Here is a 16,581-nt window from a genome sequence, read left to right on the forward strand (position 1 = left end):
TCACGACTTTCACGACCTTTACGACCTTTACGACCTTTACGACTTACGACTTTTCCGACCTTATGACGCTTATGACCTTTATGACCTTTACGACGCTCACGACCTTTACGACCTTTACGACCTTTACGACTTACGACTTTTCCGACCTTATGACCCTTACGACCTTTATGACATCTATAACCTTTATGACCTTTATGACCTTTATGACCTTTATGACCCTTCTGATGACTTTATGACTTTATGACCCGCTTTATCCATGATCCCCACGATCATCACGACCTTGCTATTACGACACTGTTTATAAAGTCCTATGACCCTTATGATATTAATGACTCTAATGACTCTAATGACTCTACGATTTTCGTGACCTCACAGCACACACAACATCCCTTCAATACATATTTAAAAAAATAATGATATCTATTAGCGTACAAATCTATGCCGATACCGGTATCATAGTTACTGACAACTGAAAAATTATATGTGTAAGTTGTCAACATTGAGGATGCCAAGGGTACTTGTATCTGCGCATGAGGTATGCCAAGAACCATGAGACAAATTCGAGTGTACTGTTCTTGTAGCTACTGGATATCGGTAGTACAAAAGATGCGCTTTCCGACACTGTAATGTCAATAGAAGTTTGTGAAATAATATACCAAAATACCAAACACCAAGCTCGGAACTTAGATGATCGTCAAAATATTCAACCGTCGTAGAATCTCGAAAAACAATAATGATCCGTCCGTTCAGATTAAAGTTGGAACTGCGCCTCCACACGGCACTTGAATTGGTCACCTCAACATCATTAGTGGTATGATAGAAAGATGGCGGTGATGCTGAAGCTGGCGGTTGCCTCTACCAAGTCGGGTTTTGTTTTCTGTGATCTAATATAATTGCGCAAAGATGCGGTATCCCTTCGTGGTTTCACCACTTATAAGCCTACAGTGTGCACACATCTGCAGTGTTAAACCATGCCAGTCCGGGGGGGTTCTAAGCAGATACAACTTTGATCACCAGAAGGGTGCGTGAGCAGCTGCGCAAGACACCCGACACTCACAACCCAGACTTTACAGCTGCTAACCACACGTTGACCGCCACAACCAGGATCCGTTGACGACACAAATTAAGGGCAAATTCGACAAAACTAGCATAATCGCATTGCTATAAAAGACACGGTTTCACCATGGGAAAAGCAGCATCGAAACTGTCTAAGGACGAGCTCACTGAGCTCAAGAAAGCAACCTACTTCGACCGAAAGGAACTGCAGCAATGGTACAAGGGCTTTCTCAAGGATTGCCCGTCTGGCCAGCTGAACAAGGAAGAGTTCCAAAAGATCTATCGACAATTCTTCCCATTCGGCGACCCTTCCATGTTCAGTGAATACGTCTTCAACGTTTTTGACAAAGACAAGAGCGGAACGGTGGATTACAAGGAATTCATCTGTGCGATCAGTGTAACCTCGCGTGGAACCCTTGAGGAGAAGCTAGAATGGGCCTTCCAGTTGTACGACATCAACGGCGATGGTAAGATCAGCTACGATGAAATGCTTGCCATTGTCACGGCCATCTACAAGATGGTTGGCTCAATGGTCAAACTACCTGAGGATGAAAGTACACCCGAGAAGCGAGTGGACAAGATTTTCCGTCAAATGGACAAGGATCGAAATGGTGAGCTGACTCTGGAAGAATTCCGAGAGGGATCCAAGGTTGATCCCACCATCGTCAGTGCTCTTAATTTATATGACGGACTTGTCTAACGAGGTCCTTGATTGTCGTCCACAACCTATGTATCCAATATACCTTCATATTTTGTTTCATTCAGCTTATTAAATGTTATAGGAAGCATGGTTCCTTTTAATACTGTTATCTCTTTGTAGGTCACACACGGATAGTTAGCTACAGTATGCTCTATTTACCCAAAACGCCAGGCAGAGGCTCGCTACCAACGCTCATCATGAGCTTGATACCGAGAGTAATGGTAATCAGAGCGACAACTGCAGTCCAGAAGAAAAGCTGGAACTGGACGCTCACGTCCTGCTTCTGGCACAACTTTCCTCCTCGGCCAGTCTTGCACTTGCATGTGTAGGCAGACTCGCCACGGCCCTTGGAGCAAGCACCATGGCCTGAGCAGTTATTTGTCTTCTCGTTGCACTCATCCTCAGAGCCAAATCTGGCAATACCAATAGCCTGCTTCTTCTTGGAGGCTGCTAGGCGGCCACGTTTCTCCTTGTTTGTAGCTCGGAGGCATGAGGGGGCGTACACGACGGTGACAGGATTCTTTTCGTCGGCGTTAGAAATCAGCTCTTCAATATGGCTTGACGAAGACGACATTATGAGGGAAGCCTTGGCAGCTCCATGCTTTTGTTCCAGTCGGTGACTCAGTTTCTGAATAGCGCCCATATCGATGGCGGACTCAATTGCGTAAAGAGCCCCAGAGTCGTCGTTAGCATGATCAGAGAATAAAACGGTATGGGAGTCCACAGGGCCCAATCCCATCTGAGGAAGAGCGAAAAAGAACTGCTCCTTCTCGGCCAACTGGTTGCCGTTGAGACCACTAGACAGACCCAGGGTGTCAGCCAACACGAGGTGGGCCTCAGCTCCATTAATGGACTGTTGAGCAGCACCCGTCTGGGGGTATGTAGCAATGTAACCCATGCATTCGGATGAGGCAATAGCGGTGGCGGACAGCGCCGACAGCAAGGCGAAAAACTTCATGGTTGTGGTGTCTCGTCGACTGTGCTACTGCTGTTGTCAACGCACACGAAGCATGAACCCTCGATTTAAAGTTTGATGGGAGGTTGTTTTATTGGTACGAGTACAAGCGTGTTAACTATAGAAGTACAGTAACAGGTAACACACAGTGATCGACAGCTACAGCATGACTTCTTGTACGATGACTTACGGTCCTGACATACCTGGGGAGGTTCTACAACGGCGCCAGAAGAGAATTCAGCAAGCTGCCAGTGCCCTTGAAGTGGTCCAGGCTGGACCGCAACTGTCCGAAGAGGCAGACTCATCAGACGACGATGACTTCGGTCCATCACTAACAGGTAACCCCAACATCAGCGAGACAGAGGCTCTCAATAGGTTAGAGGAGAGGAGCAGAAGCAAGACATGGGTGAATATGGACCCTGCTCACAATCCCAACCGGGATGGGTGGATGCAAAATGTCCCTGCGGAACTCTCAGGGACTTTTTCGAGTGAGTCGGCGCAGGATCGTGCTAAGGAGATGATGGGGTTTAAAAAATAGTTCACCTTCCACTCGTACATTCGTTAATACATATTTATATACAGATGCTTAAACTCGCTCGGCGACCCAAATGGCTCCTCGACATCCTGCTTTGATGGTTTCCGTGAGAAGCCAGTAAGGTCTGGCTTCATGCGAGTCGTTTTCCACAGCAATCTCGAGATGCTCCAGCTCCTCGTCACGGAATTGCTTAACAATGCTTTTCAAAGAGGTGATCTCTTCGTCCTTGGACCGCTCTTCCTTGGGAGGGAAGTTTTCGTGTAACCATCGCAACTGAGTGTTGTAGTGTCCACCAATAACAGTTTCTACGGCTTCAGTGCAAGCCATGGCACCTTCTTGACCAAGAAGGGCCGTGGCACAGCCTAGACCAGTTGCTGCAACCTTCCAGATCGGGGTAAGCAGAGACGGCCGGACTCTGTATTTCTGTTGAAGCTCGTTGAAAGTTCGTCTGTGGTGCTGCTCTTGCTCCCACATGTGCTTGATGAGAGGCTCGATCTCAGGCTTGGTTCGGCTGAGAACCATGTACTGACCTCGGTAAATAAGGTCCGCACCAAGTTCTCCAGCCTGGTCGACACGGATGAGTTTGGTAATAAACGAGGCCTCTGCCTTACTGAGTGCGTGTCGGGCCATGTCTGTTTGGAGGACTGAGAGAAGATGCGTAAGGTGGTGAAGTTAACTTTTGTCGGCTCATGTCCAAATTCATTCATCCCAAGTCCGCACTCTGCTGCGACGCAGGTGTAAGACTCGAACAGGATGTCGGACGCTGCACATGATAGAAGTCCCCAAATTGAAATCGCACATACATCACCAGGATCGTAGGCTGCTCTCTACATATCCCCACCTCAATTGTCAAGACACGGGGACACCCTCAATGACTCGGAACTCACTTGCTGCCGATGAAAACTAATCTGTACTCAAATGCCACCTCATATGATAACGAACCTTAACTGTGTGATCTGAGTAAGCAACTCGGCTTACAGTAGATGGGAAGCATAGAGCCAGAAGACGAAGAGGGTGAATAGAAAACATAGTAAAAGGGCTACGAGAACCAAATTATTATCGAAAAAAACAAGCTTATCTATATTACCAGTCGTCTCCTCCACCATAATCATCAGCGCCTCCCGAATACATATCGCCGTCGTTGTTGTTACTGTTGTCGTCATAATAGTTGTTCACAACCGTGTCACCGCCATCATGGTGGCCACTCATCATGTCTCCAATAAGCATACCACCAAGAAGACCACCACCAACACCCATGGCGGTAGTTCCCCAATTTCGTCTGTGAGGTTGCTGCTGCTGCATCTGCATAGGCGGGGGCTGGGCATACATAGGTGGAGGCGGGGGTTGTTGGTACATGGGCTGGGGGGCCAATAACCAGGTCCAGGGCCATAACCAGGTCCAGGGCCACCGTATCCGGGGCCCGGCCCTCCGCCATATCCGGGGCCCGGTCCTCCACCATAACCTCCGCCACCGTGGGGACCGCCGAAGCCACCAGGGCCAGGTCCCCCGCCGTATCCTTGAGGGCCTGAACCACCACCACCATATCCACGCTGCTCCTGGTGAGGTCTGTTGTTGTTGCTGTTGCTGTGGCTACTTCCCCGAGAAGGAGGCCGGTCGTATGATGGCGGACTGTGGCCACCGGAGCCGCTAGGCTTGTCCCACTGTGATTTTCCGTTGGAGAGGTCGACATAGTAAAAAGTCTTGTAGTTGGGGTCCCATTTGGCTAACCAGCCATCGGGGACGCTGGGGGGAGTTGGCTCGTTTGGCATGTCGTTGCTGAGGCCTGGGCTGGACTGAAGATGCCGTGTTACAGCTAGCTACGTTTCGATCGCTGCACTTCGTGGTCAGACTTTATTGGGATTTGAGATTTGGGTATGGGTAGTTTTGGCCAAGTTTACTACTGCACTACACACAGGGTAATTAGGAGGCTGTGTCAAATGTGACCGGAGGCTGTGTATGACTGATCCTTCACGTGCGACCTTACAAGCAATGAATACGGTGAAGGAATAAACTCGTCGCGCACTATTATATGCCTCTACGAGCGATATCATGATATTTAGATTTGTAATACGCGCCTTTGCTCCGGGGAACTGCACAACCTCTCAACAAGATTATGGTGGTACAGTATCGTAGACAGTAAGTATGTACAACCCCACCTGTCACCCCGAACATAAAAGTACCATACAAGTGTGATTGAATAGCGCCGTTGTATTTTCTTGTGGGTTAGACACAACTCGACATATACTACAGGTAGGTGATTAAATCTATGCACTTATATACAGGCTTTCTCAAAGATGAAATTTCTTCCCAGTGGAAGCAAATGCTTCGGAGGTTTCGGTCTCCAGAAGCTCTGTTAGGGTGGTGCCGTCACGCAGATAAACCCATTCACCGTCGACATAGTCATAACGCTTGGGGCCGGAAATGGGGGAACTTAGCCAAATCTGTTTGTTCGGGGGTTGTTTGTTGATAACGTAGGATCCAGCACCAGGGATTTCCAAGCTCATCACGCCTTGAGCTAGATCCACATCCAGCTCATTTGAATCGACCTCCTCAGCGTATTCTTCATAAGCAATCAAGATAGACTCCAAATATTCATCCGCTTGAATGTGGTAATCCTCTAATTCCAGCTCGGTCGCCTGGAGAGAATATAGTCGGAGCGTTTCATGATGTGTAGTGATGTGTGGCAAAGTAACTGTTCTTGTCGCACGTCGCACGCCAGTGGTGAGGGGTCTGCGAAGAGGTAGAGAGGCCACTCCTGTGGCTACTCTTGTGGCCAGTGCGATTCGGGGCACTGTTCTTAGCGATCTTATCAAACTCATGGCTTTCTGAAGGATCGTGGTGAAGGACGATGCCTGGGAGTAAAGTTCGCCTCAATTCATGCAAGATCACCAGATCGCTCTTTTCTCCCCACGAATCCGAGTAATCAAATTATGATGGCCGCCCACTCTTCCACGGTACAATTAAATGTTACGGAGCCATATAAAATGAATTCATAAGATGTATGCGGCAACCTAAACTTGGCTGAATGATACTTATTTTCTATTTTGCCACCATATTCTGAAGTATTTACTGTCCTTTTGAGGGGTCTGTCGGCGGTTCAAAAGCCCGATTGGTTGGAATTAAAAATGTCTGTACAAGTACGATATATTATTGTACGATACAAGGACATACTACGATAGTACAGTAAGAACTACTTGTAGTGCTTCTACTCGTACTTATACTTGTGCGATACATTAGCTACAATCAATATACTTGTGATGTCGCATGCCCGCAAGCGAAGATTACTCGTTGCTAACTACACGTGAGATACATTTGGAAGACTGCCCAACGCTGTTATACTTTGAGTTGGTCGTAAACAGAGTTTCATGCGTGCAGGAATTTGCGATGTAGCAACACCATCTGGGTGGGCTAACAGCTGGTATTTAGGCTGTTGTTTCCTCAGATGAGCAATAGACAAATACGATATTACATTTCCAAAAGATTCACAGGATACGAGACTTTAAAACATTTCATTTTCTCTGCTTTTCGGCGGTTGTGTAAGATTTCCAATTTCGGTGAGTAGTGCTTGTCAACAAACAGTCTGACCCCTTCGGCGCATGAGAGACTTCAATAGAAAGGGTAAAACCGAAGTTGGAAACATACCACACACCAAACCCACACACAATACACAACAGGCACAGGCGACAACGTCGAAACAAGACAACTCACGATAAGCCGTGCAAAAAAACTGGCAGAAGAGACACGTTCAAGACACTAGAGCCTTTCCTGGTCCCAGAGCAACCCCTGTTGTCCCTGGTGATTCATTTTGAAGGAAGACCACTGCAGTCAACTGATACACGACACCCACTTCGCGCCACCACCACAGCATATTCTCTACTCGTCGAGCCCCAACTGATAAGCGGTAGTTTACCTTTCAATAGTTGCCGCTGCAAACGCTCGCTCTCGGTAACACGGACATATACACCACCACCCCGCACCCTCTGCTCAACTCACAACAAAAGCAGCCTCAAACTACGATACAAAAATGCATACCGTCTCCATCGTCAGGAAGGACCCAAAATCTAGCAACGCTAACTATCCGCTGCGGGGTACAGATACTCCAGACTATCTCTCGCAGTTTCACTTTGACGTCAATGGCAACGAGCTCCAGTTCGTCGAACTTGGGGGTGAACAGACGTCCACCTCTGCCAGTCTCGAGAATGGAACTCTTGGAGCTGCCTCTGATAACGCAACATCCCGTGCTACGGAACTCAGCAAAAAGCGCCAGGCGTCTTGCAGCCTGCCACGCCAGAAGAAGGTACCCCGAAATGACTTGGAAATTGAGCAGACCGACGAGCAGCAAACATCCGCATCAAACGTCGCCATGCCTTCGCCTCCCCCGGCTCGAGAAGAAGAAGAAGAGCAACAGCATCTTACCATTCCTCATGCCAACCTACGGGACGAAATCCCTCAGCTCCTCGACAACTTCGACGATCTACCAGCCCCTGTCAAGAACTACGTGATGTTCCAGCTTCTACGTCGATGCAACAGACGGAACCTGTCGATGGTAGCCGATATTGTCGTCCCTGCCTTGCGCTGCGATTTGCTGTCCATCTTTCCTTTGGAACTCGCCACAAAGGTTTTGTCCCACCTCGACTACAAGACTCTTTGTGCCGCATCACAGGTTTCAAAAAGCTGGAACTCCATTGTTGAAAGCTTGGGCGCAATCTGGAAGGGTCTTTCAGAGAGCCACCAGGCGCCCGTTACCGATGCTGACGTTGCCAGAGCTACCGAGCAAAAGTGGGACTATACCACGTGGGGGTCCGAGGACACCGATCCTAGCATTGTCGAATCCACTCCTCTGTACAGCAAGATCAACCTGTACAAGAGCATATACCGTCGAAGACATCTTATTCGTCGCAACTGGATGGATCCCAACTCCACACCTGACTCCACATGCATCCGAACTGGACGGGAGGCAGTCATTACTTGTCTCCAGTTTGATGATGACATCATTGTCACTGCCAGCGAAGACCCTTGGATCAACGTCTACGACACTAAAACTGGCCGTCAACGAAGTCGACTCGAAGGTCACACTGGAGGAGTGTGGGCTCTGCAGTACGTTGGTGATACATTGGTCAGTGGAAGTATTGACAGAACTGTTAGAATTTGGAACATCAAAGAAGCACGATGCACCCACATTTTTACAGGTCACGTCTCTACGGTGCGGTCACTAAGCATCCTGACTCCTGTGCCAATGAGCCATGCAATGTGTGCTACTGCACGAACGGAGAGCACCGACCCCGATGAGATGTATCCTTCTCGACCTCTCATTGTTACTGGATCTCGGGACAAGACACTGAGAGTCTGGAAGCTTCCTCTTCCAGGCGAGCCTGAATGGCTGGATCAGTCCACTCAGGATCCCTACTTCATGAAGTCACTCCAGGGCCACTCTAATTCTGTTCGCGCCGTTAATGGCTACGGTGACACTCTTGTCTCTGGATCTTATGACACTACTGTGCGTGTCTGGTCTATCAACACTGGAAAGTGCAAGTTTGTACTTTCTGGACATCACAAGCGAGTATATGCTGCTGTTCTTGATCATCAGCGTAATCGATGCATCTCTGGGTCGCTTGACTGGAATGTGAGGGTCTGGTGCCTTGAGTCAGGATCCTGCCTGTACACTTTGGAAGGTCACACCTCGCTTGTTGGTCTCCTTGACCTCAACCGATCTTGGCTCGTGTCGGCTGCAGTTGACTGGACCCTTCGAGTTTGGGACCCCGAGACTGGAGGCAACATACATAAGCTGGAGGGACACGCGGAGGCAATTTCTTGCTTTCAGCACGACGAATACAAAGTTGTCAGTGGTTCCGCAAAATGCTTGAAGCTCTGGGATATTCGTACTGGCAAACTTGTGAAAGATTTGTTCACGGAGTGTGAGTCAATCTGGCAAGTGCGGTTTAGTGGATCCAAGCTCGTCGCAGCTGTCCAGAAAGACAACGAGGCTTATCTCCGAATCCTGGATTTCGATTATGAGCCAGGAACGAAGACTGAGAAAACGGTCTACGTTGGAAATGAGGATGACATCAAGGTCGAAGACGAGCTTGACACCGCTGCCGCTCCTGATGTAGCTCAATCCTAAGTTTCATACAAGCTACATGGGCATTTACATTTGCCCACCCATATATTTAATTAACAGGATATTATTTACGATACTCGTATCACATACCTTCATACAGTAATTCTGATGGCTGTGTTTTCAAATGAGCTTATCGGGTCACGTGTGTTTAAGGTTTCAATGAGATGTTAGCTTTTCAGTCCCAAATCACCACAACACAACTCGCACCACGATGAACCCCATCCGGCCCAGCAAAGAGCGACTTACCTCGTTGGCAAAATTGACTGCCCAGGTTTTTAATCGGTCTTACAACCCCGAGAACCTTCGACGTGGCACTAAGGCCCTCCGGGCACCGCTGATTGGCGAGCAGATCAAGAGCTACTACCCCACAAGCGACTTCAGCATGAAGAGCCTTCGAGAGGCCATGCCCCAGTTTGGTTTCGCAGACTACACTGAGTGGTACCGACTTACCAACGTTGTTCAGTGAGTATTAGATCCTATTGTATAAAGGCTACTAGGTACACGCACAATCGTGGTTCAATTATTAACAACAGGCGAAAGAAACGAGGAAAGGGAGCCCCTAAGAAGCTCACCGAGAAGAAGGCGGCCGGTGGAAAGAAGAAAAAATAGGCATGCTATTAATTTATACTGCCATGTACATAGACGAAATACAAAGCACGTTTACTACGGTGTATATGTTTCGATTAATTTCAACATTTCTATAAATTATGTAAGTATATCCATGGTTAGATGTAGTCGTGGCTATCGTCGTCAAGTGTTTCATCCTTCTCGTCATCTTGCTCTGCACGTTGGTATCGGCTAGCTCGTTTGGACAGAGCTCCACCCCAAACGGAGTTCTCAAACGAGTCGATGAGCTGGTCTTCCTGTCTGTGGATGAGGTTCAAATCAGAGGAGTCTTGGTCCTTGAAATTGTCACTGTCGCCTGATACGCGCCGGTCCCACATAGAGTTCCTGTCAATGTTTGACCGTTCCGAAGTCCATGAGAAACGGCCAGAGCTGCCAGCATTCGGGTTCGGTGTCATTGGGTCTGTAGACAGGAAGTAGTCTGCTGGAACTGGAACACCATCAGGTGTTGTAGGTACCTCTTCCACATCGAAGTCCGCCGTTTTCCTAGGAAGCAACGATGGCTCCTCGCTGGTAAAGTCTTCTTTGCTGTCGCCATCAGTAGTGATGAAAATTTGAGGCACAATGTTCTTTCGCGAGCCCGAAGGTATTCTAGTCACTCCTGTGCTCTCAAATGGATCTCTCGAAGCTGACATAGGACCCATATCGTCTCGTCGTTCGTGAAACTCTCTTCTGAGTTGCACCATATCCATGAAGCCTCGTAGTTTTGCCTTCAGAAGGTTCTCTTCCACTTGTTGAAGCATGATTCGTCGCTTGAGATAGGCATCTAGCATGAAGCACTTGTTTTCATCAACCATCTTATAGATGGGAATTGCCAGCAGTACTTGAGAAAAAGATATACCCTTGTCTGGGTTTCTCTCAAGTAACACTTGCTCACAAAGTGTGTCAAAGGCCCGGCGTCTGTTGATCATGTCTCCGACTGGGATGGTTCGAACGGCCTTGTTCAGCGCAGGAAGGTCGACATCATAAGGGTCATGGTCATTGACTCTAATGTTGTGGTCTGAAATCAGCTCTTTGATAGACCAATCGCCTTCATAAATGCACATCGAGAAGGTGCCTTCAATTCGTCGGAGAAATCTGTGGAGCTCATCTGGCCTAATGTATCCAGTTCCGGTGGGATCAAATTCTCTCCAGGCCTTCTTGTACTTCCGCAGCTCTTCCCGCTTGATGGCTCGACTGAGTGGGCCAGTCTGCTGGTAGACATACGAAAAATTTTCGTAAATCAAAGAAACAAACATATTGACGAAGATGTACATGGAGAGAATGTTCCAAGAAATGAAGAGCAGATACGCGTAGGGACGGGATCCACAATCAGTCTCGTTGAAACCAGCACCGTTGATACAGTACGGCGGCTCCAAAAGATAATCAGACATGATTTGGTTCCACCCTTCACCACAACTCATCCGGAATAAGAGAATCAGGGCCTTGGGGACTGTTCTGAAGTTGATGTTTCCTGTTCCATTAGGGCCAACTCGAGTGAGACCAAAAATCTGATTGAACGCAATAGCATATACCACAAATAAGACGATCCACGTAGCCATGAGGTTCAAAATGGATGCAAAAGAAGCTGACGTGGTTTTGAACAGCTGGTCGAGTCGCTCTGATCGTGGAATGAAAAGTAGCAGAATACCGACTTGGCACAACTTCTGGAAGTTGTAGTAAGTGTTGGAAACGAAAGAAGCAAAAGAGAAGATGGTGGTCACTAATGCACCCGTCACAACAAGTACTGTGTAGAGATCCCATTTTCTGGACATGAAACCCTTGTAACCAAAAGCATAAAACCTCATAATCTCGTTGAGATCCAGGATAATGAGGATGGGTAGAAAGAGCCCATTTCGAATGTCTTCGGCATATAGGTATTGAGGATACCATTCTAAGCACAAAATAATGAGGTGGATAAACAACAGACCCGCAAGAAACTTATTCCACTTGCCCTTTCGATTCGTCACTACTCTGTAGCAGTATTCACGCCATGTTCCCTCACGCACGTACACCGGTACAATGGACGGTTTTACCAGCTTCAGGATTTTTTCAGCCTCTGCCCAAGCCCGTTGCTCTTGGGTAAGAAATGCCGTACCCGTGGTTCTCGAATAATTCTTAATGATGACAGCAATGAACAACGTGAGAATGAAAACTGTGGAAATGAAATTGTACAGGACAAGAAAGGCCGAGTTGTTCACTGAAGCGGCCCACTCCAAATTCATCCCAGGCCCTTGAATACTCATGGTAGTCTTGAGAACATCCGTCCAACCTTCGAGGGAAATGATTTCGAACAGAATTAGAAAGGAATGACCGAAATTGTCAAAGTCATAGTATGGCTTCACAACAGAGCGGGGCGCCAGGACATTCCAGTTTGACGGCGAGGATGCAAATTCGTTGATACAATTGGCAAGAAATTCGGTATTTTCGTCGTTGCAGCTGTAGAAGCGCCCTTTAAAGATTTGCAAGCCCCACACACTGAAAGGGTAGAGCAGACACATGGAAATCATGGCCGCGCCGAAGATCTTCCTGATGCCCACGATAACGATGTTCTCGAATGTTTCCTTAGCTGCATTCGAAATATTGAGCAATCGCAAAGCTCGCAAAGCTTTGAAAGCACGAACAGCTCGAGAGACGTAACCATTTCCAGCAAAGATGGCAATCATGTTTATCCACAGAGATATCAGCACTATGAAGTCAATAACACCCCACGACGATCTCAAGTAGGCATTGGGTGTGAAGTAGAATCCATCAGCCAAAATCTTGATAATGGCTTCGATGCTGAAAAGAATCAGAAACCCCAAATCGGACCAGGTGATCCAAGACCACACCCCACCACCTCCATTCTCCTTCTGGTACAACGGAGTAGCAACACATGCCAACACAACTAGGGCAACAGTAGCAAGAAACATAATGAACGTAAATGTGTACCACACCCACTGCTTGGGAATAACACCATCATGCCTAGTTCCATGTGATGGCATTACAATCCTTTGGCAAAATCGACGAATAGGGTTATGAGGAGGCAGGCAGTATAGCACCACGTTGAAATCCGGATGCTCAGCCAAAAATTCCTCCTGAGTCTTCAAACGCTGCTGATAATCATCCAGGAAATCCTTTGCCAAATTTATTGGATTTAGGCTCTTCTTTCTGGAGAAAAAATCTCCACCTTGCGGGGGATCTAAGAAAGGATTTTCAGTGGGTTCCTTTTTGCGCCAAAACATCAATGACTTGACATGTGCTTGTTTCAGCATGCGCTTGATTCGCGATGGCCGCGATCGTTGTTCAGCCGGCATCTCCTCCGCCTCATTCACCTCGTCTTCTAGAAAATCTTGCACAACGTGACGTTGCATCAACATATCAAACACGTGTGAGCCGTCTGTTTGGTTGATCTCCCGGTTCTTGCCGAGATGTTTCACTTTTTGCATCAATAGTTGCATCGTCGGCAGGGATCCGCCGTTGTTGCTGATCTGGTCTGTGTACTTCCGGACGAAGCCCTTGATCTGTTCAATGCGCTTGGTTTCTTCAGACACGTCAAGATTTTCTGTAATCAGAGCAATGAAAAGGTTCATGACAACATTATTGGAAAAGATGAACCAGCCGATGAAAAAAGCAGCAATGCAAAGAGCTGAGAAGGTGTTTGTTGCGAACTGCTGGCCATTGTACAGCATATCTGTCCAATTCTCAGTAGTTGAGAGAGCATACATTCCCAGAAAGGTATTCTGTAGGTTGTAAAATGAAAACTCGATCGACTCGCCGCTATCGTCTTCTTGCGGAATTACACCACGCAGTAGTCGAGTTGACATGACAGAACAGAGGAATGTCAAGAGAAAGAAGAAGCAACTCATGTAAAACATAGTTCTGTAGTTTCCCACGACTCTTCTCCACAGGAGCCGTGTGAATTTGAAGAACATCACGACTCTGTAAATCCGCAAAATTTGGAAAATCGTCAGCCAACCATATAGCACGGGCTTGTTGTGAATTGGGGGAATCAGGATGACAATACACATGACTCCAAGAGCACAATCCACCACGTTGGCAATATTAAGGAAAAATATGCGCCAGTTCGGCAAATAGACATAAAACCGCAAGATCACGTCTGCTGTAAGCATGGAAGTGATTATGATCTCAAGAATGTAGAGCGCTGTCTCTTGGCTGTCTGTAGTATCTGCTGTCCTTGTGCTGCTTACGACAAGAGACATGAAGATAATGAGACTCCATAACCATTCCATACGGAGATACCAGCGGCCCTTCACAGTTTTCTTGAGAAAATTGCGAGCCTCTGCGGAAGTTAATCTCTTCCGAAACAGGGTCTCTGTCTTAGACTTCCGTGATAGAATCATCTCCACACGAATTTGCGAATAAGACGTGGCGATAACTGCCACCAGCAAGTTAGCAAGCCACAGCGCCAGGATGAGAATCCCAGCCATGAAAAATAAACAGGCAGTCATGTAGTCACTATCCATCGTATAGTACATGATATCGGTGAATGTGTTGAGTGAAATAATGACGAAAACCATTTCAAGAGAATTAAAAATGTTGTCAAAAGACACTGTACCACCGTATGGATTCTTATCGCTGACACAGATACTGCCAGCCGGGCACATGTACCCTTTCGATTGGGGTCCAACAGTGCCATCAGTGAAGACATATGGCATATGCTCGAGCGTCTCCGGGTGAAGATAGCCACCGCAGTATTGTTCATAAGTGTAATTATCCTGTTGCCCTGTGGAGTCTACCCAAACACATTGTCGTCGAAGAGACGCCTTGAAGGATTGAGTTCCAATGATAGAGAAGGTCACCCTGATTGTTAGTAGCTATTGAAGATGGATGTCAGTGTGAAGTCATCGTATACATACCAGAAGAAGCCGATGAATAATGAAACATTGATCAACAAAGGAGCTGACGTTTTTAGAGCTCTCAGCACAGCGGTGGTGCCATGTGTCAAATTCAGCAATCGCAAAATTCGAAGGCATGCTAAGAAGCGAAAGAGAAATAGCTGGTGAATAATGTCGTAGTCGTGTGCAGCCACCCCCAGCGAGATCCAATAGCAAACAACTGAAATGAAATCAACTCGATTCCAACTCGACCGGAGGAAAGCTCTTTGAACACGATGTGTGGGTTGTTCGTTATGCACAAGTAAGGTGAGGGCGTGGCTGATTGGAGCTGAACTTGTCCCTTTGCGTTGGTTCCACCTAGATGATTTGGTCAGCTTGTTCGGGAAAAATCTGTTCCACGACGAGTCTGGCATTTGGCCAGTGGAGTAAAACATTTGTGAATCGTCCCAGAGCCCAAACGCAACTATTTTAGCTGATATCTCGAAAGTGTACAAAATGAAAATTGCGAGAAATCCCCAGTCCGTCCACTTATGACCCCACGAAGCGAAAATGTGTTCAGTGTCTTTGTCTTTAAAAATGTTCCACGATGATTCACAGAACAAGAAGACAGTATGCAAAATAATCAGAAGTAACACAAAAGGCTCGAACCACGGGGAACTACATAGCTTCCACATTTTCCACCGCCAAGGATGCTGAGGAGGAAAAATCCGTAGAGAACGTCCAAACAAGTACTGCGATGGGTCGTCGTAGTCATTTTTTGGAGTAGTGGGTCTTCTTGAAGATGTGTTTGAGTTGAACCTGTGGGGACTTGGCCTCACAGGAGATGTGGGACGGAGTGGACTACTTGGCCGCAGGTGATCATACTGTGTGAAGGGATCCTCCTCATCACCATCAATAGTACCATCAGAGCTCTCTCTGTCCTCTTCGTCTGTGACTATTTCATCGGGATCGATCTGCTCCATACCCGAAATGATACGGTATGAGACTCTCTGGACAGCTGAGGTCAAGTTGTTCCATTTATCGCCGGTGTTATCTTTGCTCTTGGGACTATTTCTCGAAACTGCTCTCTCGAGGTCGGTATTTCTCAAATCGTTGTGCATCATAGGGTCGGCAGAATCAAATGAGGTATAACGCTTGGGCGTATATGCGATGTTGTCGAGTGATTCCAGTTCAAAGTCAACAGTTCTGTTCGGTGTCAAGTAGTCACTTGATGAAGGATTCCATCCCACTTCAGGTCGCTTCAGCCCACCTTTGGTAGACTTTGGGCTCTCTTCGAACACTGAAGTCCGTCGTTTCTTCGGACTCAGCTTCTCGTCATTGTGGATCTGCTCGCTGGTGAGCCACTCGCCTCCTGAGCCCCCCTCACCTAGAGCAGTAGTTAGACCCTGTCTTATCGATGCAATCGATGGGTTATCTGTTGTAGACCCGGACTCTACGCTCGAAAGAGAACTGTTCGAGCGTGATGCTGCGCGTCTAGTTCCGGAACCAGGATCTAGAAAGGGGTTGTTGGAGGACCACCTTCGTCCGCTCCCTTCCACCTCTTCTAGAGGGATATCTGAGTGTTAGCGCCTGTTGAACTGTAGTTGTAGTGCTTGCAATACTCACCTTCGGCCATCGCGCGTAACTGTTTGTCAATGTCGATGTTGGAGTGTGTACCTGTACCGATGTCTGATTTTAGCGTTTACTGCATCACGTCTATGGTTATAACTGTAATGTGGCGCACCCAGATGTATTAGAAGTATCGTGGTCTCGTACTTGTACCGGTAAAAGTGTTGG

At 47.5% G+C, this 16,581-nt stretch overlaps 8 protein-coding genes across 8 annotated transcripts; 3 read left to right on the forward strand and 5 right to left on the reverse strand.

Annotated features, from left to right (window-relative positions):
* Positions 1–1,183: 1,183 nt before the first annotated feature.
* Positions 1,184–1,756, forward strand: YALI1_E18242g (uncharacterized protein; the record flags this gene model as incomplete). Its single annotated transcript, XM_503971.3, has 1 exon — positions 1,184–1,756. One exon carries the CDS (start codon positions 1,184–1,186, stop codon positions 1,754–1,756), a length of 573 nt encoding a protein of 190 aa, XP_503971.1.
* Positions 1,757–1,907: 151 nt separating this feature from the next.
* On the reverse strand, positions 1,908–2,714 carry YALI1_E18258g (uncharacterized protein; the record flags this gene model as incomplete). Its single annotated transcript, XM_503972.3, has 1 exon — positions 1,908–2,714. One exon carries the CDS (start codon positions 2,712–2,714, stop codon positions 1,908–1,910), a length of 807 nt encoding a protein of 268 aa, XP_503972.3.
* Positions 2,715–3,297: 583 nt separating this feature from the next.
* YALI1_E18269g (uncharacterized protein) lies at positions 3,298–3,876 on the reverse strand (the record flags this gene model as incomplete). Its single annotated transcript, XM_503973.3, has 1 exon — positions 3,298–3,876. One exon carries the CDS (start codon positions 3,874–3,876, stop codon positions 3,298–3,300), a length of 579 nt encoding a protein of 192 aa, XP_503973.1.
* Positions 3,877–4,454: 578 nt separating this feature from the next.
* YALI1_E18281g (uncharacterized protein) lies at positions 4,455–5,015 on the reverse strand (the record flags this gene model as incomplete). The annotated part of the gene is made up of 1 exon (XM_503974.3): positions 4,455–5,015. One exon carries the CDS (start codon positions 5,013–5,015, stop codon positions 4,455–4,457), a length of 561 nt encoding a protein of 186 aa, XP_503974.3.
* A 519-nt stretch (positions 5,016–5,534) lies between these two features.
* YALI1_E18291g (uncharacterized protein) lies at positions 5,535–6,065 on the reverse strand (the record flags this gene model as incomplete). The annotated part of the gene is made up of 1 exon (XM_068283008.1): positions 5,535–6,065. The coding sequence occupies one exon, from the start codon at positions 6,063–6,065 to the stop codon at positions 5,535–5,537; it is 531 nt and encodes a 176-aa protein (XP_068139109.1).
* A 1,205-nt stretch (positions 6,066–7,270) lies between these two features.
* On the forward strand, positions 7,271–9,367 carry YALI1_E18303g (uncharacterized protein; the record flags this gene model as incomplete). Its single annotated transcript, XM_503976.1, has 1 exon — positions 7,271–9,367. One exon carries the CDS (start codon positions 7,271–7,273, stop codon positions 9,365–9,367), a length of 2,097 nt encoding a protein of 698 aa, XP_503976.1.
* A 208-nt stretch (positions 9,368–9,575) lies between these two features.
* On the forward strand, positions 9,576–9,973 carry YALI1_E18326g (uncharacterized protein; the record flags this gene model as incomplete). The annotated part of the gene is made up of 2 exons (XM_503977.3): positions 9,576–9,826; positions 9,898–9,973. The coding sequence occupies 2 exons, from the start codon at positions 9,576–9,578 to the stop codon at positions 9,971–9,973; spliced, it is 327 nt and encodes a 108-aa protein (XP_503977.2).
* Positions 9,974–10,089: 116 nt separating this feature from the next.
* YALI1_E18378g (uncharacterized protein) lies at positions 10,090–16,420 on the reverse strand (the record flags this gene model as incomplete). The annotated part of the gene is made up of 3 exons (XM_503978.3): positions 10,090–14,770; positions 14,827–16,360; positions 16,411–16,420. 3 exons carry the CDS (start codon positions 16,418–16,420, stop codon positions 10,090–10,092), a joined length of 6,225 nt encoding a protein of 2,074 aa, XP_503978.3.
* Positions 16,421–16,581: the final 161 nt, after the last annotated feature.

The sequence above is a fragment of the Yarrowia lipolytica genome, chromosome 1E (assembly GCF_001761485.1).
Source record: "Yarrowia lipolytica chromosome 1E, complete sequence".
Classification (NCBI taxonomy): domain Eukaryota; kingdom Fungi; phylum Ascomycota; class Dipodascomycetes; order Dipodascales; genus Yarrowia; species Yarrowia lipolytica.